This window comes from Pelecanus crispus, chromosome 1 (assembly GCF_030463565.1).
Source record: "Pelecanus crispus isolate bPelCri1 chromosome 1, bPelCri1.pri, whole genome shotgun sequence".
NCBI lineage: Eukaryota > Metazoa > Chordata > Aves > Pelecaniformes > Pelecanidae > Pelecanus > Pelecanus crispus.
Genome location: NC_134643.1, coordinates 155,065,060 through 155,087,505, shown reverse-complemented (window position 1 = coordinate 155,087,505; position 22,446 = coordinate 155,065,060). Strand labels below are relative to the sequence as shown.

The 22,446-nt window shown below is 43.0% G+C and overlaps 1 protein-coding gene across 1 annotated transcript in view; it reads right to left on the bottom strand.

Moving 5' to 3' along the window:
* SLC9A4 (solute carrier family 9 member A4) overlaps positions 1–19,103 on the bottom strand; it is a 40,236-nt gene extending 21,133 nt beyond the window's left edge. Inside the window, exons 1-5 of the mRNA XM_075711290.1 lie at positions 18,792–19,103; positions 14,622–15,085; positions 8,255–8,514; positions 4,873–5,090; positions 39–241 (exon numbers count right to left, since the gene is read on the bottom strand). Coding sequence (XP_075567405.1) covers positions 39–241; positions 4,873–5,090; positions 8,255–8,514; positions 14,622–15,085; positions 18,792–19,053 — 1,407 coding nt within the window. The 5' untranslated portion in view covers positions 19,054–19,103. The remainder of the gene's footprint in view (positions 1–38; positions 242–4,872; positions 5,091–8,254; positions 8,515–14,621; positions 15,086–18,791) is intronic.
* Between the last annotated feature and the right edge of the window lie 3,343 nt (positions 19,104–22,446).

Sequence of the window (22,446 nt, the reverse complement as noted above, 5' to 3'; positions counted from 1 at the left end):
CTAGTACATGAAAGCAATCCATTAAGAAACACACTTACTTGGATGAACACAGTGAAATATATAACTACAAGAGTAGCAGTAATGAACAATTTTTTTCTTGGGTAGAGATGCACTGGAAGCAAGAATGCAAGAGAGAAGCTGCTGGCTCCTCGAAGGCCACTGTAGGAAATAATGAGTTGGTCTTTGAAGGTGAAGGGATATGTTCGGAACTTGTTACTGATGTAGAAGAGAGCAAAGACACCTAGGAAAGGAAAAACCACAACTATTATTAATCAAGGAGAAAAGGAAAATATTTAAAGCAAAACTACATCTTGGCTCAAGCAGCTGTTGACAGACCTTTCTTTTCAGTTTGGGGTTCTTGTAGCTTCTCTTTGACCAACTGCTGAATATGTTTTGTGTGAAATAATCTCCTAGAAAAGACCGTGGTTCCTACCTGCTTCAGGATTTAAACTCACTTATGCAGTTTAGAAGTGAGATGAGGGGAAAAGATTTACATTCTATATTTATGTTGCACAGTTCTTTTCCAAAGTGTTCTGGAGACAAGACAAACAACGGGGTGAGACTTTTTCCTGTGCCTTCCATTGCAATGTTTCATGCTTTCTGCACAGTATCTGTCCAAATTGTTTGAACAGTGCTTTACCAGCAAGTCCTGTGGACAGGTTCACTGAAAGGCAAAGAGTAATAGCATTTTAATTTTTAATCCTCTGGCTTATTGTGTCTCTAATTCTCTGTTTATTTCTCAAATTTAATTTTGCTTTTAATAAAAGTTAAAATTAATCAGACATCCTGTGGCTGTGTAAGGACTGCAGCTTTTCTTTACAGAGTACATTTAGCAATTTGCTTAATTTAATCTTTTTCATCTTCCATAAGAAACATGTATGCTACGTTTTGTGTGGCAACTGTTAAATTACTGAAGTAAAAGCTGCCAAGTGCTGATAATTACTGGTGTTATTTTACACAGCTGTCACTGATAAACTCAGTGTATTATTATAGGTAAGGCCAGTAGCAGCATGCTGTTATGTATGTTGCTGGATGCTGCTTTACATAAGATCTTTTTTGGCTACTTACAACTATGATAGATATCAGCCACTCAGAATGAAACTGCGTATGTGAGGTATCACCCTCAGGCAAATTCTCTTTACTTTATTCAAGCTTCAGAGAATATTATGTAATCATTTTAGCAAACAAATTTAGCAGAAAATATTTCAACCTTCCTTCGGAAAGCTCTAGCACTCCCCTTGGTGTCTGAGAGAAGGATGGACCTGTGGCAGCAAAATAGCTTTTGTGTCAGGACAGCACTTTTTCTGTCCTGATTGGAAGGCTATTCCAATATGGACTCTGAAAGTAAGCCTTTAAAAACTTAGAGGACATGCTTGGTCCAGGATTAGCAAGAAAATAATTAATTACTTTCTTTTTGCTGTCAACCTACAAGAATCATATCACCTCTGCTGTTGAGTACTTATGTCATCCCTATATAACAAAGCTGTTCGGATGCACATACTTGAACCTTCACAGGTTTCCCCTTTCGTCTTTTTCCTCTGGTTAGATGACTTCCTCCAGGGCTCCCAGGCTTAAAAGTCAAAGGTCTTGAAATGTGTATGGGCTTTGAGGGTCAAGCCAACATCTCCTTCCTGCTCTGATATTCTTTTTGACTGACGGATAAGCCACCTGAGAGATTTAAGAAATAGCACCTTAATCTCAGATGTTTCATGTCACTTAGCTGGTCCCAAATGTTAGAGTCAGAGTACTGTAGGCTGGAAAGGACCTTTGGAAGTCATCTAGTCCAAGTCACTACTCAAAGCAGAGCTAATCAGATCAGGTTGCTCAAAGACTTGCTTCAATTAAGTCTTGAATGCCTTTAAGAACGGAGAGCTGGGCCATTGTTAAAATATTGGATCACCCTCATGTTAAGAAATCCGTCCCTACTGTCTAATCAGAATTTCCCATGTTCCAGCTTGTCTCTGTTATCTCTTGTCCTATTGCTGTGCACCTCTGAGAAGTGTCTGGCTCCATCTTCTCTCTCTCCTCTGGTCAGGTACTTGTAGAAAGTAATAATGTCTCTCCTGTGCCATATCTTCCCCAGGCTGCACAGACTCAGAACTCTCAGACTGTCCTTATAGGTCCATTGCTACAGCCTCAGACCAGGTTGGTGGCCTCTATTACACTTGATCCAGAACCTCCATGTCCTTCCTATACTGGGGAGCCCAGAACTAGAGAAAGCACTCTGGAGACATCGCACACTTTGCCCCTGAAGAGGGGAAGAAACATTTCGCTGGACCTACTGGCTACACACTTGCTAATGTAGCTCAGCACACAGTTGGCCTTCTTTGTCACAAGGACACAATTCTGGCTTGTGTTCAACCTGTTGTCTACCAGGACAGGTCCTTTCCTGCAGAGTTGCTTGCTAGACTCCAAGCCTATACTGGTGCATGGAGTTATTCCAACCTACATGTAAGTCCTTCCATGTGCTTTTCTTGAACTTCATGAGCTTTCTGTCAGCCCATTTCTCTAGCCTGTCCAGGTCCCTTTGAATGGAAGCCATCCAGAATATTGACTGCTCCCTGCAGTTTAGTGTCAGCCACAAACTTGCTCAGTGTCCACTCCATTCCATCCTCCAGGTCATTAATGAAGACATTAAAACAATATTGGTCCCTGTACTGAGCCCTGAGGAATGCCATTAGCCACCAGCTAGACCAGTATTTTGAGACCAGCAGTCCAGCCAATTCCCTTCCCACATTATCAACCACTTCAACTGGACAAAATCTGCTCTTTGAAGTCCAGGGTTGTAATTCTGCTGTTCGTTGGCTTGCTCACTCCTCTGAGGATCGTAGCATCCACAGTCTCATGGTCACTGCAGTTAAGGCTGCCCTCAATCTTCACATCTTCAGCCATTTCTTCCTTCTTTGTGAGTGGTAGAGAAGACAAAATGTAATCTCCAGTTGATTCATCAACCAGTGTCCAGCAACTATCACTTGCCTTTTCCTCTCAACCCCTTTTTGCCTTCCCCTTCAGGACACAGCTGGCCCTGATGAATCACCTGACAGGTCTTGTTCTTTCTCAATACTGTAGCAGAGGATGCAGGCCCAATGCCCAGAGCTCAAGCCTGGGCTCTGTATGTAAAGGGAATATAGACAAGGGCTGAAGACTGGAGGAGGTGGTGGCAGGTGCCCAATGTAGATTTTTGCCGCACAGGATGCTCCAGAGGGGCGTCTTTTGATTATAAATGAAGCATGGGGGGACTAACCTACTAACTTAGTTAGCCAAGGTAGGTGCCTAAATTTCAGTGCTCAGAATATCTCTTCCAAGGCCACCTGACAGAATATTTGGATTTCTCATTTTCTTTAAAAATATAAATTACTCTGAAAAATCCTACTGAAAATCAAAAAGAATGTTATTAAGATGGGCAATTCAAGCACACAGAAGTTAAAAAATGTCAGAAATAAGGTTGTCTACATAATTGTATTTTTGGCCCTCTCATGTGTACTACTTCCAAAACATCTTCCATTACAAAAGCATCGTTCACTCATATTTTTAACTAAATTTAAGTGACAAATAACAGTGGCTAAGTAAGGTGTGTTCCATAATTCGTTGTCTCTCCAAGAGTAAATGCATTTGCTTTCTGCTGCAGCAGTTGTAACTTAACCTGATGCAGAATAGAGTATTCAGGTTCAAAAAACCCATGGCGTAATTCATGGGCAACAGGTCCAAAACAGACCCCTATATAGCACAGGCGAGCAGTGTAGCCTCTCACATCCCTAACAAAGTGACTGTAGACTCTGAGGAAATAGGAGGTGAACAGAGCTCAGAAAGTGGCCAGGCTTGCAAGCCTTTCCTAATTAGCATCTCCTGCAGGCTCTGTTGAAGACACCGCCAGAGGGTTGGTCTGAACCAGTAGGTCAGTCCTTCTTTTCTTTTGTCAGCTAGCATGTTTGGCTGGATGGTACCAGTAGATGAGGGAGAAGATGACAATGTGTTGCCTCTCTGCTTCCACAGTTGCAGTAAATTGGCTAACACACATAAAGGCAGCTTGTACAAGAAGTCTGCCAGGGCTGTTACCACCTCCAGAACACCACCAGCCTTCTTACCGCTTCTCCTTTTTCAAAGTTACTGTCAACCCATCCTGGACATTAGGAGAAGATGAGAAATTGTGTCCCACAGCTCATGTGACATCACCTATAAACTGCCCTGCCCATGCTGGAGGAATCCCAGTCTCACAGATTAGGGAGTAGGAGACCTTTGCAGGAATGGGGACATACTGTGTGTAGAAATAGAGTAATTTCAAACAGGGACTCTTTTCTAGCAGTTTAAAACTTCAGAGTTGACTTGTGAGGATCTGTAGCATAGCATGGTTGGCCTACATGTGGTATAAGGAAGGAAATAAGGTCCTTGTTCAGTTATCTATCTGTGCTAATTTTCACCTTCCCTCTTTTTCAATGCCTCTGGCACTCCTGGCCCAGGATATGTAGTGTTATAGCATCAGAAGTGTAGTGAAGTACATTATCTAATTAGTAAGTTAATTACAGTGTGAGATGAAATCATTATAAGCCCACTTACCCAAGGGCATATAGTTAACTAAGATATAAACATCTATATAGGCATAAACATGGTAATATTTTAATTTTGCTTAAAATATTCCATTCTCACCTAATCATAAAGTCTGTGCTTGGAGACTGGCATTCAGATTTGTTTGGGGCTTTTCCCTCCTTTTTCTCCATGTGTAGATTTGTGAAACTAACTTGTCAGTAACATAAGCCTAGTAAATTCATTAGTAAACCAGTTAAGCCAGTCTGCACAGACTTTTCTAAACATACCTTTGCACCAAAGGATTTCTCTCAGAGGTGCAGAGAAGGTTGCCTGCAAAAGCTGACTTACTCAGTGTCCGCCAAATGAGGCAGAAGAGCAGAGTGAAGCAAATGAAGGCCCAGTTCCACTCATGGTTTTTCCCCACTGTAGACACTCCCATGAACATGAAAATCAGGGTCTCACTGACGCTGCTCAGCATCTTCATGAAATATTTTATTGTGGTATAGGAATTCTGGGAAACATTCTCCTCCACGTATTTTTTCATTGTCACCGCACATGCTGTCATCCTGTACCAGGCAAAACATCAGAGATCAGCCACAACCTGTTTTTCTTTTAATTTAAGAACAACCTCAGCCTTCATTACCTGCACTTTCCATCACCAGCCTCTGACCTGCCTAATATCAAGAAGCATTTTATTTCTTCAGTAATGTTAGCTATTTCTTTAGATAGAAGAGCATCTTCATTCAGCTTTACAAATCCATTCTGTATATAGGAAAAAGGAAGCAAAACAGTCAGCCTTCCTGACAAGGAAGTGAGGTTATCACGTTCCAGTTCAAAGTCCGTTTTATCCAGAATACCTAACACACAGCCACCAAGCACCAAATATTTGAGTCTCAAACAAAGGGCAGGTCAGTTTTGTACCAGCCTACAGACGGATTGGTTAGAGGGACATAACCTGCCTCTTAGTGTACTTCTCCTTCGAGGTGATGGTGGGAGAACATGGTGCTAGTCCTATGCCGGGGCCAAAGCTCCCGCCGGCTCCCTGCCAGCTGGCTGGCAGATCAGCAGGGCCAGGGTAAGCTTCAGTGACTCTCCACCCACAGCAGCCCATTGCTGTACAGCAGGGAGAAATTCAGTCATCCTACAGAGGTGTCCTTCCCCCCTTTTAGTTACCCAGGGTGTGGGCAATGTGGCTAAGGAAGCAAAGGGATGTTTTCCACCTCTTTGCTGTTAATGAAGGCTAGAGCCTGCTTCAGAGGCATCAGCAGCCACCCAGCACAGACGCTGGTAACAATCACATGGAGCAGTAGTCATTGAGCAGCCCTACTGAAGGGGGTCTCCTCTTCCCCCCTTCATTTTTCATAGTCATAGGTAATAGATAGAGTGCCATGCTAGTAGCATATTCCATCATCTACCTAGTTTCTACTGATATTATTTTAGTCTTTGGGGGCTTCTTGTGACAATATTTTTCCAAACTTGTGAATTCAGAGAACTCTGACTGTTCATTAAATACCCCTTCATCTAGTTTCTGCTCATTTAATTTCCACTGAAGAAATCTCAGGAGTATTCTGGTGGAGCTGAGACATTTAGCAGGTCCAAGGACACTCTAAGACAAGGCCATTAGGCATTAATGTTTAATACTGTTGACTTTTAGAGATACATGCATAATAGACTTTGATGATCCAAGTGAAAAATGAATGAATTCTTCAATAATTCAGAAGGGTGACAATAAGTTCCCATCCCTAAAACAAGCAATAATTTCCTTAATGAAGCAGTAAGAATAATAAATCCCAATTATATTAACGTTCTTTTATTGCTAATAATTTCAGCACTTTAATGAAAATAAGAAGCAAAAGAAATAAAAGAGCTATGTAGTCCAGTGTAATGAATAAGCAGGGAAGCAGTATTTTGGGCAGTGCAGGTAGGAAAGGGTCCATATAGTATTAGTGCTCACTACACAGTAGGTCTAACCCTGCTCGACTAAAGTCTCCAGTCACCTCAATCAGAGCAGGTGTGTTGGATATGCAAAACATAGTACAAGACTTATCTGCTTTTTCTAATTGCTCAGAAAAACGTATCTGCTGTGTAACTCCTTATTTAATATAGTTAAATATTCAAGTATTGCTTCCCACAGTCATCCTGAAAAGGTTGTATTTACAAAGCCAGTTCTGCTCTGAAGCTTAACAAATTGGGGTTGTTCAGCCTGGAGAAGAGAAGGCTCCAGGGAGCCCTTATTGCAACCTTTCAATACTTAAAGGGGGCCTAGAAGAAAGATGGGGACAAACTTTTTAGTAGTACCTGTTGCAACAGGACGAGGAGTAATGGTTTTAAACTAAAATAGGGTAGATTTAGACTAGATATAAGGAAGAAATTTTTTACAATGAGTGTGGTGAAGCACTGGAACAGGTTGCCCAGAGAGGTGGTAGATGCCCCCATCCCTGGAAACATTCAAGGTCAGGTTGGACGGGGCTCTGAGCAACCTGATGTAGTTGAAGATGTCCCTGCTTTTTGCAGGGGGCTTGGACTAGATGACCTTCAAAGGTCCCTTCCAACCCAGACTATTCTGTGATTCTATGAAATCAGGGTTTGACAAGTGGAGGTTATTAAAGGTACCTGTCTGGACATCAACAGCCACGTGCTTGTATTTTTTAAGTTTAACCTGGTTTGTCCTCAATGAAGGGAATTCCTTTCTGGAACACTAGGGCCCACAAGACCCTGCATGCAAGTTCAGAGCCAACACAGGACATGAAAGGCTGCTGCCGCCCACCAGCTGGGTGCTGAGATTGCAGCAGCCAGTAGCACGAGCTGGAGCAATTTAACACCATCAGGTTCCCATTTCTTTACACTTTACCCTGCTGAGGATCTGTTTGGTGTGGTATCTTTGAAATTCTCTTGCCAGCAGTTTTCTCACAAAGCCTCTCACTTTCACCCCTATTCCTTCCTTTCTTTTCTTATTCCTTTCCTGCCACCATCCTCTTTCCTTCCCAAAATACTCACCCTCTCCACATTTACTGCATTCAATAGACCTGTCAGCTTGCTCTCTACAGCAGGCACCCGTGCCATTGCAGCACTTTAAGAAAGCAGTCGCCAGCATTACAGCAGTATCAAGCTATCCTGATCACATCAAAATATGATTGTCAATATCCATATACGTGAGTATATGTATGCATATGTGCTTGCTGTTCTCAGTTGCCTGGTTTTGCCCAGTTTCAGTTCCAGTGATGCTGTTCAAATGAAATGTAGTTCTAGTAAATTGCGTTAGAGCTGGTGTTCACAGCTGTATACAAAAGCAAGAACTTGGATGTTCTTTATTATGTTTTCCATACTCATTACTTTTCATCTCTTTTGTAATCTGATGGTGAGGCTGCTTAGAAATAAATACAGATACACTGATCAAATCATTCTCTCATTCTGCTGATCAGAGATAGCAGCCAGATAGTGGCAGCACTAGTCCCACAGCTTGCAGGATTTTTTCCAATGGGCAAAAAACTAAAAAAATTTCAAAGCAGATATGCATGCACTCCTCAGTAGTACATCTATGCCCACTGACTGTGGGTTTGCTTTTCCTAGTTACCACTGCATTTTACAGATCCCTTAGAAACTGTCCACTGCAGATCTCTAGGCCAGAGACTGAAAATGCCTGTATTGTACCAACCTCAAGCAAATCACCTCCTCAAAACAATGCCACTTCCCTCAGGAGGGCATCCAAAAAGCCAAAAGGGATACTCACGCCAAAATGCCCGAGATGTAAAGGGTTTCAGCTGACAAGTATGACAGGTAGCTGAACATGAAGACCAGCAGGGGTTCAATAGCAGAAATGTTGTGGGTGAATCGAGTCATGAACGCCGAAACAAATCCAAAGACGATGCCAAACAACATACCACCCAGCCCCACCACGAAGAAGCGAGCAAAGCCAGCCAAGACATCGATGGCTTCAATTTCTTCATACTTGTGCATCTGGGTGAAGGCGATGAAGATGTTGTATAGAACCTATGTGTGAAAATAAGGAGACAGCAGTCAGGCGTCTTTCTGAACCTGGCAGGCTTACTCATTTCATGGCATGTGTGTGTGTGTGTATATGCCTGAAACTGCTTTAGAAAGCTTAGCAAAGTAACAGTTGAAATCTCAGCTGGTTCTTAACAAGTCGCAGAGTTAAAGGTCTGTTAAGTGTCCTGAAAAGCAGCAAAAAAAAAGAAAGGTAGATGGTTATGTAATAGGAGTAAAACTCTGGGATAACAAATGCAATTGAAGTAACCACAAAATACTCATGCTTTCTTGTTTTCTGAAGGTAAACTTAACTACTGTTTTTTGTAGCAGATGTTGAAAGCCCAGCTGGGTACCTTACCAACCCCAGGATCTCTCCTCCACTTTCTCTTTCTGACTCAGGAGGGGACAGGGCAGCAACTAAGAATCACACATTTGATTTAAATCCCATTTAGGTTGTCTGTATGATCAGTAGACTGTACACACTTCATTAGATGGACTCTGGAATGTTAAATGTTTTTCAATAGTACTTGACACATAAAAATCATGAAACATCACTGGGAGTAGGAAAGGAAGAAGGGAAGGGAAGGGAAGGGAAGGGAAGGGAAGGGAAGGGAAGGGAAGGGAAGGGAAGGGAAGGGAAGGGAAGGGAAGGGAAGGGAAGGGAAGGGGAGGGGAGGGGAGGGGAGGGGAGGGGAGGGGAGGGGAGGGGAGGGGAGGGGAGGGGAGGGAAGGGAAGGGAAGGGAAGGGAAGGGAAGGGAAGGGAAGGGAAGGGAAGGGAAGGGAAGGGAAGGGAAGGGAAGGGAAGGGAAGGGAAGGGAAGGGAAGGGAAGGGAAGGGAAGGGAAGGGAAGGGAAGGGAAGGGAAGGGAAGGGAAGGGAAGGGAAGGGAAGGGAAGGGAAGGGAAGGGAAGGGAAGGGAAGGGAAGGGAAGGGAAGGGAAGGGAAGGGGAAGGGAAGGGAAGGGGAGGAGGGGAGGGGAGGGGAGGGGAGGGGAGGGGAGGGGAGGGGAGGGGAGGGAAGGGAAGGGAAGGGAAGGGAAGGGAAGGGAAGGGAAGGGAAGGGAAGGGAAGGGAAGGGAAGGGAAGGAAGGGAAGGGAAGGGAAGGGAAGGGAAGGGAAGGGAAGGGAAGGGAAGGGAAGGGAAGGGAAGGGAAGGGAAGGGGAGGGGAGGGGAGGGGAGGGGAGGGGAGGGGAGGGGAGGGGAGGGGAGGGGAGGGGAGGGGAGGGGAGGGAAGGGAAGGGAAGGGAAGGGAAGGGAAGGGAAGGGAAGGGAAGGGAAGGGAAGGGAAGGGAAGGGAAGGGAAGGGAAGGGAAGGGAAGGGAAGGGAAGGGAAGGGAAGGGAAGGGAAGGGAAGGGAAGGGAAGGGAAGGGAAGGGGAAGGGAAGGGAAGGGAAGGGAAGGGAAGGGGAAATAGTAGCCTCAGTTTCGTATTGTCTCTACCTAGATAAATACAGCCTCTCTGTCCTCACATGTTTTGGGTTTGATGCCATTTAACCTCCTTCCCAGGAACTCTGTCAATCTCAAAGTGGGAACTAAAAGCTGTGGCACTCTAAATGGCCTAAAGATCCTTCACACATATATTTTGACTAGAAAGCTTGAAATGACAAAAATAAAAAGAAAACAATGTCAGATGAGAAGAAAGATTGAATTTGCTAGGTTGTATAGTTTGGTCTGTAAAGATAATTTCATTTAGTTTAGAGCAGATAAGTTTACCGTACTTCTATTATCAATAATTTATTTTCTGCAGAAATTAATGATCTTCAGTATATTCACCTTTTATCCACCTTTTAGAAACTAATAGAAAGTTTCCACAGTAATGAGTGGTCTAGTAATAAAAAGGTCTTAGAGGTTGCTGACAGTCAGTTAACATTAAGTCACGTCAGATCTGTTTACAGGGAGTGTGTAACACATGAAAGTCACCTTTTGGTTTTCAAGAAAATTTGGAGAACTTCTAAAGACACCAGCTCTCCAAAGCTGTTGTACCAAAGCATTCATTCAAAAATGCCAAATGGACCAAAATCATTTGCCTTATCTGTTTTTCTTTGGTCTTTCTTCTTCATATAGTTAATTCCAGAAGGTTATTAAGAAGATTAAAGCAGATATTTGCAGGTAGAAGAGTCAAGCTCATTAGGATAATAGTTATTCCCCAGCTACTATCTAATCTTAAATTGCTGCTGGGACCATATGACCTTGAGCTGTCACACAGCCTGTTCTCCAGGAGGCTCATTGCTAATATTTCTGGGGGAGAGACAGAACACAACAAAATGTTTCATGTGAGAAAATACCCAGAGCTGCTTTTTGCTGATGACTATTATGAAATTAGCTCTTCAGTAGCAGATAAGGAAAAGAGGGTTCATGTCTCCACAGTAAGTAAACCTTACTGTACACTTACCATATAGCTTTTAATTACAAATCCTGTTGTCTCTCTGTTCCCCCTTTCCTGCAGACTTCAACCTCTTCCTAAGACTTGTGATTCTTTATAAATGATACCAAAGCATGAATCTATGCTGACTTATGAATAAAGCAAATTATCCTCAGCAAATGACTGAGTAGGTTTTTCTCTCTTTTTCTAGTTCCTAAAGTGTCTGTATGATATAATTGAATTGGCATTAAAATGGAAATTGTGGAAATATGACATAATTTCCATTTTTTTTGTGACATGCTTTGTGGGAGTAAACTGTTCTGTACAACATCCTGCACTGCGTCATTCAAGTAAGACTCCATGTAACTGCTGTTCAGCTAAGTTACATTGCAGTGTTTATGCCAGTAAATGGAGTACTATAATTCTTTATATGGTAGGAAAGCCTGAATCAGCTTAGGATGCCTTTGTTCACTCAAAAAGAAGGGATGGATTGATAGTTGGCCTCATTTAACAACTCTCAGAATGTCATGCTTTGGGTTTTTTGGAGGGGACATTACCGTGTCGTGGTGTACCACTGGGTGGCTGTTAGTGCCAGAGAGAGGAAGAGAGAGCGTGACACTGTTGGCCACAGGGGACCTCCCCGAGGACTGGTCCCTGTTCCAGCTGTCTACATGACACAAACATTGCACATACCATCCACATCAGAAGCACTGGAAAAAAGATTTTCAAGTGACTGCCTTCACCACCAACACAGGCAGCCTTGGTAACCCTTTCTTTCCACCCTGATAACTCTTTCTGACCACATGCATTTAATTTTACTCTAAACACAGTGGGTCAACTTCAACAGCAGGAGCAGAGAATATCTCCATCCTCCTTCTTAGCACCCATGCTTCCCAGTGTTCAAAGCCTTCCTCAGCGACATCAGAGAGGTACATTCAAATCCCTTCAAACAAATAAATTAATTTTACTTGGGTGTCCATCATGCAGTAGATTTCTTTAACTGCTCTGCTACTGCATACAAACAAGAGGGGGCACCATTAGAGAAAATAGTTGCTGCCACTTCATTTTGAGTACAGCATGACATGTAGGTGTTCTCAGTGTTTCTAAAATCAAGCTTCAGAGATGAAGTAGTCAGGGGAAATATTCCATTTCCTGATGCACACAGGTACTCAGCTCCTGTTGAGACAGAAATGGTCTGTGTATATGCAGGAGCAGAGCTTCAGATGCCTGAAACACTTTGCAGCAAAATGAGGGTCCTCCACCTGTGTTCAGGTTTGCATGAAATCTACACTGGGTTTACCAACATCACTGTTTTGAACAGGGCTTTGGAACTCCACTAATGTATGATACATGCTAGGACCAGTCCTGTTGCTGTCTGCACTATTCTGATGCTAACACCCCACTCAGAAGCAACGGGGAAAAGAAGCAATTAACAGGACCTGGAGCCTTCTTGTTCCATCCACAGACATGGCCCTACTGAGGAGAATAGGAAAAGGTACAAATGCGTAAAAAGGGTGAATTATCCACTTTTGTCCCAGTCCCGTAAGTCAAAGGCATGACTCCTAAATCATCATTCTAATTCCACAGTCTGTTATTCTGTGATTTTTTTATACCAGGATATTGAACTAAATATAGGAGAGGGAACCATTGTTGCCTCAAATGTAATACACAAGTTCAGAAAAATTCATACCAGTTTTTCCTGCTGGGGAAAAAAATGTTCAAGCTGATAAAGAGACTGGAGAGAACCAGGGGATATTTGTATTTAAACAATCAAAAAATACGTATGCTTAATATATCTTGGTGATATTATCTTTTTAAACATGTAACGTTAACTCAAAGGAAACTGTTAAGAGAGAAATGGGGAGGAAATGGTACGATAAGACACCTGAGATAAATAGTTTCAAAGTCTTTTAAAAAGCAAGTGGGGTATCGGAGGGGAGAAAGCCACCTATTGGGCTCCACCCAGGTGACAAATATTTCAGTCTTCTCAAACATGAAGCCAGGCAGAGATTTTGAAAACTTGAATGCCCAGAAAATGGATGAGAGGTGGGCGATGCAGAGATGCATCAGCAGGAGCTGACAAACTGATTGCAACATAGCTGCTGTGAGAAGAGCCGCAAAGATGAGGGCATGTGGGGCAAAGGGAACTCACAGTGATGTAGCCAACACTCCCCATGTACAGTCCTTTCATCTCTTTTGCTAACTAACCTATTGCTCCTGAGGAATGCCTTAAATACCACTGTTTTTAAAGGCTTTCTGTCACTACACATTTATGCTGTATAAGGATCCTGACTGAAAGCTCATGTAAATACCATCATGAGTTGGACCTACATCATAAATAACAGCTGGGAACAAAGGGAAGGCAAGGTAGAGAGCCAGTGAAAAAAAGGATGAAGCAAGCTCTTCTAGAGTGAGGAAGAGGTATTACTTTTTGAGGTCTGCACTTGAAGGAACCACAAAGACAGGTGGAAATGATAGATGCATTGGGATTTTTTTGTTACAGCTATAACACATAAGCAGTTTACGTGTAAAGTTAAGTAACATTTGTCCCTTAGTTCTACATCAGCCCTACATCTCTGATTCACCAAGAGGAAGGATTTATGATCAATAGGCTGTGGCTGCAACAGTATTTCATTCCTTTTCCTTTTTGCATTACTCATAAACTGCACTCCTCCCATGAAGCCGTTCAGCAATGAACTCTGTACAGACTTCACACGTCCAAGTTGTGCTGTACCTCATGTATAACAGTATCTGGATAGTTTTTATGTGTTTTAGATTCCAGTGATTTAAATTCTGTAAAGATCTTATCTAGCAAAACTCCTTAACTTGTAGTTAACTTGCAGCACATGAGCAGTTCTGTTGCTTTCTGAGCAATGAATTTCCTGCTTGAAATTTCTTCCTTGAAAAACATGCATATTCCAAGTGTTTTTGTCAATTGTATTTTACACCTAGAATTTCAGGTTGCTCCAAGTTTTAGTAGAACTAATGAAAAAGGGGAAAAGTATTAGCAAAAGGAGCTCTGTAAAAACACTCTTTTCCTATTTAAAAAAAAAAGAAAAAAAAAAACAACAAACAAAATCTCTCTTATTCCAGAAGCATTGTTTCTGGACACTTGAGATAAGACAGCCAAGAAAGGCGAATATTTGTCAGATATCAGGTTTTTTACTGGTAAAAAAAGAATTATGCAAAGTTTTTAGTAGCTTTTGGAATTCCTGTCTAAGGTCTCTGGGGACCTTCCTAGAAGGGGCTGGAGGAAGCAGCATGGCCTCCAGAGGTTGTCCACGTCTGGTGGTTTGGGTTGTTTTTTTCAGAGGGCTCTCTAAGGCATGTGACAAGGCAGAGACTCCTGTACTGCTACCCCTGCTTCATTCAGTCTTTAAGCAGTACAATTTTCTATTTATTTGCTTGCACAATGTCAAGAATGTTCCTAGGTCTTACACTGATCCTACGAGCAAAATCAGCTGTAGGTTATACATTCAATTCAGTGAATGCAAGAGGAAGATGTGATGTCTAATGTGTATGTGTGCTTCCCTCTTCCAGCGCCTCTAAACCAGTATGTTTTCGAAGGAGTTAATATAAGATGGAATCTTTACATACATTAAAATTACTTGTGTGTAATGGAGTGGAGTATCCATAAAATAAATAATGTATCTAAGATCTCCTTAGAGCTGCTCTTGTCCTGTGCCCAATAACCTTACAAGCCAAAAGAGCCCAAAGAGGGGAAGACAAGGAGTGGAAAGAAACTCACCACAGTTATGCCATCATTTAGCAATGACTCTCCGAAGATCATCATATAAAGCTGCTCATTAACAGACGCTTCTTCAAAAACTACCAGAGCTGCCACAGGATCCACAGCTGAAATCATGCTGCCAAAAAGCAGGTTCTGCAGCAGGTTCAGGTCAGTCAGGCCAAAGGCTTCGATCTGGCAGATTCCGTAAAGGGAGAGGCCAATCCCAAACGAGTTTAGCAGAGATCCCAGCACAGACCACCACAGGATGGACCCAAAGTTTTCAAAAAATGGCCGAGTTGGCATGAAATAACCCTCCTCCAGGACAATGGGTGGAAGAAGATACAAGAAGTAAATACTTGTGTTCATCACCGGTGGAGATTTGTGATCAGAAACAAAGATGATTGCTCCTACTAGTACTCCAATGGCAATCAGGATGCAGCTTTCAGGCATGAGTCTTGGTAATCGGTGATAGAGATGGAAACCTTGAATAAAACATTAGGGTATTATTCAAGTTTAAATTAACCTGATGTCAGACAGATGTTCTGCCTGCCTTTTAATACTTTGTCTTCAGACAGCCAGGTTTTGCTGTTAGGATTATGAAAGTAAAAACAGGCAGTACTGTTCCCTTCAAAATCAAACATTCCCAGACTTGTATCACTAAAGCAGGGGAAGAATTTGGCTATGAATCTCTTCTCTTCCTGCTCCCCAGCTCTCGATTTCTGAGCAAGTATGTCTGAATCTAAACTCCACTTCTAGGAATGCAGAAACCTCTTTGAAAAGGTACTCCACAATTTGGAAAGAAAATATTCTTCAAGAATCCTTGCTGCCCGTCCACTACTGCCAAAGCTCTGAGGTACAGTGCTGTCCCTCCATCTCAAAGAGACCCCTATCCCTGGCTGCAGGTTCGAAGGCAGCTCCCCCCAGTGCTGAGGAAGGCCCCTGGCTGCAGAGCTCCTGGTGGATTTGGGCCAACCAGGAGCCTGGAGAAGCCCAAGGGAGCAGGGAGCAGCTCAGATGCCACGGTCTGCTCAGCTCCCTCCACTTCCAACACTCCCCTGAAGCATTGCATGGACTCCAGGTGATCCACAGACGGAGGGAATGAGTACTTATGAACAACAAAATATCCAAAGCAGCAGGAATCAAGCCACAGTAACATAAGGCTTTGTACAAGCTGATTAACCTTGCTTTTCTAGGAAAACTGCTGTTCCTGCATAAGGTAAACAACATTTTGTAAAGAAACTTATGAGTTAGTTTACAGAAACAAAGCCAGTCATTTCAGCAGAGCTGAAAGAACTACCAGCAGCCATCAAATATCTGAGGAAAATAATGCATCCCAAGGAATTTTTTTTTTTCCTCACTAGAATAAAGGCTGAGTCAACACTAGCAAATTAAGCAGGCCAAAGAATTTCCAAGCAGAAAGGTTCAGCTTGCACCCACACAACCAAATTCTCTTCCCTAACCCAGCAAGAAGTGGTCACATCCAAACTGCCTGTGGGAACAGATCGTGGCCCACAGTCTGCCCGGGCACTGCCTGGGAGAAGGTTTATCGACATGGGCTGGAGCTGAGAAGGAGCACACGGACACTGATGTGGTATGGACAGTCACACACAGCTTCCTGACAGGGTGCTTGTTAGTTTACAAGCATAGATGTAGCTGTGCTTTTTTAACAGAGAAAGGGCTACGCTTACCATATAAATGTAGGTGTGAATCTCCTCCTGCCCACCTTGAGGTACTACTACTGCAAATGCGTTCATATAATTCTTCCCATTTGACACGAATACTGATACCAATACTCAGAAAATGTCTAGGAATGTCTCATCTAGTCTCTGTACCAGGAACTATGTAATCATATCGTGAATGAGACTTGCATCTACTAGAAATGTAAGGAATTTTTCAGAATTTAAAAGAATGAGGTAGACTAAGAAACCTATAAATCCAATGGCTGTATCTCCATGCCTGAAACTAGGTCAACCATCATCCCATAACGCTAGAAGCTAATGCCATGACTGCATTTCTGTGACCCTCGAATTATCAATGTTCAAAAGTAAAGGAAAAGAAAACTATTTTTATGAAATTTTAAATAATTTACTTAGGAGACTATTTGTTTTTACCAAAAAGTAAGTCAAGATCATAACTTTATTCATCTCCTTTCTTAATTAAAAAAATCATGTTCCAGTCTTCTGTCAGTTTTACAGAATAAGGGGATTGTTTTGCCTTTCAAGATCTCAGAAATGTTTCCCACCCTGAAATCTTGAAATCCAGAAAGAAGATAATACCTGAATAAAACACTGAAAATTTTTAACAGTATCCTAGTTTTGGCTGGGATAGAGTTATTTTCTTCCTAGTAGCAGGCACAGTGCTGTGTTTTGGATTTCGTAGGAGAATAATGTTGATAACACACTGATGGTTTAGTTGTTGCTAAGTACTGCTTATGCTAGTCAAGGACTTTTCAGCTTCCCATGCTCTGCCAGGGGCACAAAAAACTGGGAGGGGGCACAGCCAGAATAGTTGATCCAAACTGGCCAAAGGGCTATTCCATACCATATGACGTCATGCTCAGTATATAAACTGGGGGGGGTTGGCCGGGGAGCAGCGACCGCTGCTCGGGAACTGTCTGGGTATCGGTCGGCGGGTGGTGAGCAGATGCATCACTTTTTTTTTTTCCCCTGGGTTTTGCTCCTCTTCTTGTTTTCCCTTTCACCATTTTTATTGCTATTATTATATTTCAATTATTAAACTGTTCATATCTCAACCTACAAGTTTTCTTACTTTTACACTTCCAATTCCCTCCCCCATCCCACCAGAGAGGTGGGGAGGGTGAGCAAGCAGCTGTGTGGTGCTTAGCTGTTGCCAGCTAAATCATGACAAACACTTTGGAAATATTCTTCCTTGGGTAACCAGATTATTCAGACTAACTCCTTCTTCCAAGCAGATTTGAAGTCAGCAGCTCCACACTTTTTATCAAAAATAATATTATTTGAAACTCCCTGCTAAGGAACAGGTCTGCCTGGGAGGCAACACACAGTTCTTCTAAAGTACCTATTTCTTGCTCAAAACAAGAATATTGAACAGATGTGCCATATGGCAAGTCCTGTGCTTTTATGGATGATGAATAAAGAAACTGATCAATATGCTCACTGCTAACACACTCTGCTGATGCCATAACAATAAATTTGATTTGTGAAAATTTTTATTATTATTTCAGCAGTGAAGACATTTGTTTATAAGAATTAGATTGAGATCAGCTATTATGAAACTGGCAAATCATGGTCAGCAGCAATGATTTTTGTCAATTGTGTGACTATGACATGAAAAATGTTTATCTTCAGGCCACCTCCAGAAAATCATCAGTGCTGCCTACCAGACTGTTCTATAGTAATGTTTGAAAATCCCATGGAAAGATCAAAAGGACAGGGAGATCACATGTGTGCAGCTCTTCCCATTATTGCCATCTTCTTCATTTATTTGATACTGCTGCATTAATTCTGAATGGGCAAAATAATTTGAGCCCAGCCATGCAAATGTGTAAGACACATGATGAGCCATTTTTGTGATGTTAACTGCAGTCCCTACTTCTCCATGAGTTGTCTGTCTTTATTCAGATACCTACATGGAGCTCTAATAGAAGCTAGATGGATTGGTATGTATTCAAAAGGCACTTGCCCTACATTTCTGATGACCTACACTCTCTTAGACTCTCAGTCCCTCTCTGAGTAACTTTAAACAGCAAACACGTAAAACAAAGACTTATAGGGAAATGTTTCCTATTATTCGTACAACAGAAGAATTCTTCCAACTTTGCTCCCACAAATTCAATACGCTTGAAGGCTCAGTCTGGTGTTACTGATTTCTACAGCTGTGGCAGGTTGTAAATTCTGATATCTTGTGATGTTTAAAGACTAGAAAAAGGGATGGACAGCACTGTGTGGGGGAGCTCTGTTGCTACTTACTAGCATAGACAACCCAAGAGACATGAGGGTTAGAGGTCATATATTTACTTAAGTAAGCTGGAAGCATTCAGAGGTGGAATTTTGTCATCGTCATAGTAATGAACACACCTGTTCTTTTGAGGACAGAAGTTGTAAAAACAATCCCAACTACAAGAATGCATGGAAGATATTTGCTTGCATGGTATGTTTTTAACTTCTTGCTGAGGTAGGAGGACCCAAGATCCCATTTTCTACTTACCTATTTTTGCAAGAGAGGCAAGGAGGATCCAAAGAGTAACTTCATAGGGAATTTGCACAGACTCATAGTCCACTGTGAAAACATGTAGCCTTGTATCTTGTGAAGAGCCAACAGCATCCCCATGATCAGGTTCATAGTGAGGCAAGATACTCTTGCTCAGGTTGGGCTCATCCACATAAGCAGCAGCAGAACAGCACACCAGACTTGACAGCGACAGCAACCAGTTCAAAAGCTTTGCATGTGCAAATGCAGCAGAGCCCATGTCTGGGGCTGTGACTCTTTTATTACAGATATAGTGTATAGTGGGTGCATGAAGGTATGCAACACTCACGCCTGTCGATTCGCGCTGCTCATAGATATGGCTGCTTCCTCCTCAGGGCTGCTTCATTTGCCTCTTAGAGGTCATTTTAAAAGCCCTAATGTGCCTGTCCTGTTCCTTGTGTTACAGCCAGACCTGGAGTTTGTACGAAGATACCGGTTCTACAGGTTCCTCCAACCCAGATAAACCCTGGCCACAGCATCACCCTGTTAAGGAATAAAAAACCCTTCCCAACTACATTATTTAACCAGCCACTCTGATTTTTTTCCCCACTGTCCAAAAAAAAGAAAGGAAAAAAAAAAAAAAAAGCCACAGCATACACCATTCAGGCAGCAAGTGCAGCATGAGTAAATAGCATCAGGTGGAAGAGACGGTGTCACCGTGAGCAGGAAGGAGAGCCTCCTCCATACCTTCCTCTCATGCCCTCGCTCCCCGTCTGCCTCCCCAGCGCAGCTCGCACCTCAGGTACCACACTTGGCACTGCTCACTGGTCCTGTCTCACCTGGTAACAAAACTACTTGGTGTGTAAATAAATGGACTCTGCAGGGCTTACGGTAGGGACATCTGGTGGAAGACCACACAAATTACGTTCTCGTTTAGAAATGTGTTCTCTCTCTTAAATGCTTGTATGTAACTTAGCACATTATAAAAAGAGAGAGAGGAATGTCTGAGCCACATGATGTGCCTAAAACTGGGTGTTGAGTTGTCTTGTATTTAACATTCATTTTACTCATGCCAGCGAGGCATTTATTGGACAACCAAATTATCCTCCTCCAAGAAGACATTCACTATTATGGAACATTTTTTTAAAAGTTCAGCCTCTTCTCTCCTCCACAAAAACTTTGTTAGGATAACAAAGTGTGCAAACATAGTAATGTTGATTAGAAGCTGCTAAAGCCTGTATTACATAGATTAGAAGTGAGTAAATTTAATTTACTGACAAATTATTCAAATTACCCACAGATCTGCTTGTGTTGGAAAACAATGCTGAATCTCACAGACTGTCAGATTACCTCTACATTAGGGACCCAGTGTATGTGCTCTGACATGCTCTGCAGTGCAAAGCAAAAGGCAACAAATGGTGACAATTGGGAAGTTTGCTTCAAAAGCTTATGATCTGAACTTAAATGCCAATGCAGGTGCAGCTGCAGTGACAAAATTTTCTCTGATACAGACAGTGATGCTGTTCGATGTTGTTTCTAGACAGTATCCTCTGCTTCTGCACAATGACCAGTCATCCTACTAAAGACTTCGAACCCAATAAAAAATTAGGTAGATAATGCTCAGCCTGCTTGCAAGAGTTGGGTTTTTTTCAGTATACTGGTCCTGTTAACAGCATTATTTCTTGAAGTCCATTTCCAACCTGATCTCCTTCTATGACCTGGTGACCCACCTGGTGGATGAAGGAAAGGCTGTGGACATCATCTACCTGGACTTTAGCAAAGCCTTTGACACAGTCTCCCATAGCATTCTCCTTGAGAAGCTGGCAGCTCATGGCTTGGACGGGCGTACTCTTTGCTGGGTAAAAAACTGGTTGGGTGGCTGAGCCCAGAGAGTAGTGGTGAATGGAGTTAAGTCCAGTTGGCAGCCGGTCACGAGCGGTGTTCCCCAGGGCTCCGTTTTGGGGCCAGTCTTGGTTAATAACTTTATCAACGATCTGGATGAAGGGATTGAGTGCACCCTCAGTAAGTTTGCAGATGACACCAAACTGGGTGGGAGTATCGATCTGCTCGAGGGTAGGATGGCCCTGCAGAGGGACCTGGACAGGCTGGACCGATGGGCCGAGGCCAACTGTATGAGGTTTAACAAGGCCAAGTGCCGGGTCCTGCACTTCAGTCACAACAAACCCATGCAGCGCTATAGGCTTGGGGAAGAGTGGCTGGAAAGCTGCCTGGCCAAAAAGGACCTGGGGGTGCTGGTTGACAGCCAGCTGAACATGAGCCAGCAGTGTGCCCAAGTGGCCAAGAAGGCCAACAGCATCCTGGCTCGTATCAGGAATAGTGTGGCCAGCAGGAGCAGGGAGGTGATTGTCCCCCTGTACTCGGCGCTGGTGAGGCCGCACCTGGAATACTGTGTCCAGTTTTGGACCCCTCACTACAAGAAAGACATTGAGGTGCTGGAGCATGTTCAGAGAAGGGCAAAAAGACTGGTGAAGGGTCTGGAGCACAGGCCTTATGAGGAGCGGCTGAGGGAACTGGGGTTGTTTAGCCTGGAGAAAAGGAGGCTGAGGGGAGACCTTATCGCTCTCTACAACTACCTGAAAGGAGGTTGTAGTGAGGTGGGTGTTGGTCTCTTCTCCCATGTAGCCAGTGATAGGACAAGAGGAAATGGTCTCAAGCTGTGCCAGGGGAGGTTTAGATTGGATATTAGGAAAAATTTCTTCACGGAAAGGGTGGTCAAGCATTGGAACAGGCTGCCCAGAGAGGTGGTGGAGTCACCATCCCTGGAGGTGTTCAAAAAATGGCTAGATGTGGCACTTCAGGACATGGTTTAGTCTAGTCTACCCTTAATTGGTTTAGTGTGGACTTGGTAGTGTTAGGTTAATGGTTGGACTGGATGATCTTAAAGGTCTTTTCCAACCTAAACGATTCTATTCTATGATTCCATTCTATGATTCCATCAAGGAATCTGGTGGATGAGCTATTCAATCAGCATCATAAAATAAGGTTTTGTTAACTTGAAGGCTAAATGAAGTCAGCAGAACACCAGATCAGTGGCTTTCCTACTCAGATTTTCTTAACATTGACCATTGCATTTCACTTAGCTACGGCCATACACACACAGAGACTGCAAGCTGCCTTGAGGGTAAGTGATACAAACCTTGGAGAGTTACCAGCCCGAGGACTGCAAGGGAAAGACTTCAGAGTCCCTGGAAGTCCACTAGCTGTGACAACCAGGACTTTGTTTTACAACTGCAATACACCCATAATACCAACAGGTTCAGTGGGACCCATGAGTGACCAGCACCAGACAAGATCAGCAGTGTGCAGATGTCTCCAAGTGTGAAATGTTTCACAACTGGTAGGAATGCTTTCTCCCATTGCAGGAAGGATGGAGATGCCTGGGATCAGCCCTGACACAGTGCTCCTTCTTTTCTTAAACCCTTCGGCATACCCAGTTGTGGCAGTCTCCCAGAGCTTTTCTTCCTTGGTACTCCTACAGGAGGAGGTAACTCATTTAATGAATTTGGATGCACAGGAAAATTAAACTGCAAGCTTCCTCTGGAGTTCTCCTTTTTAATCTTTTTCTAGAAAACAAGTATAAAAATATTCCAGAAGAAATACAGTGCAAAGGACAAAACATTCACGTGTATGTCTCAACATCATAGCAAAAGAA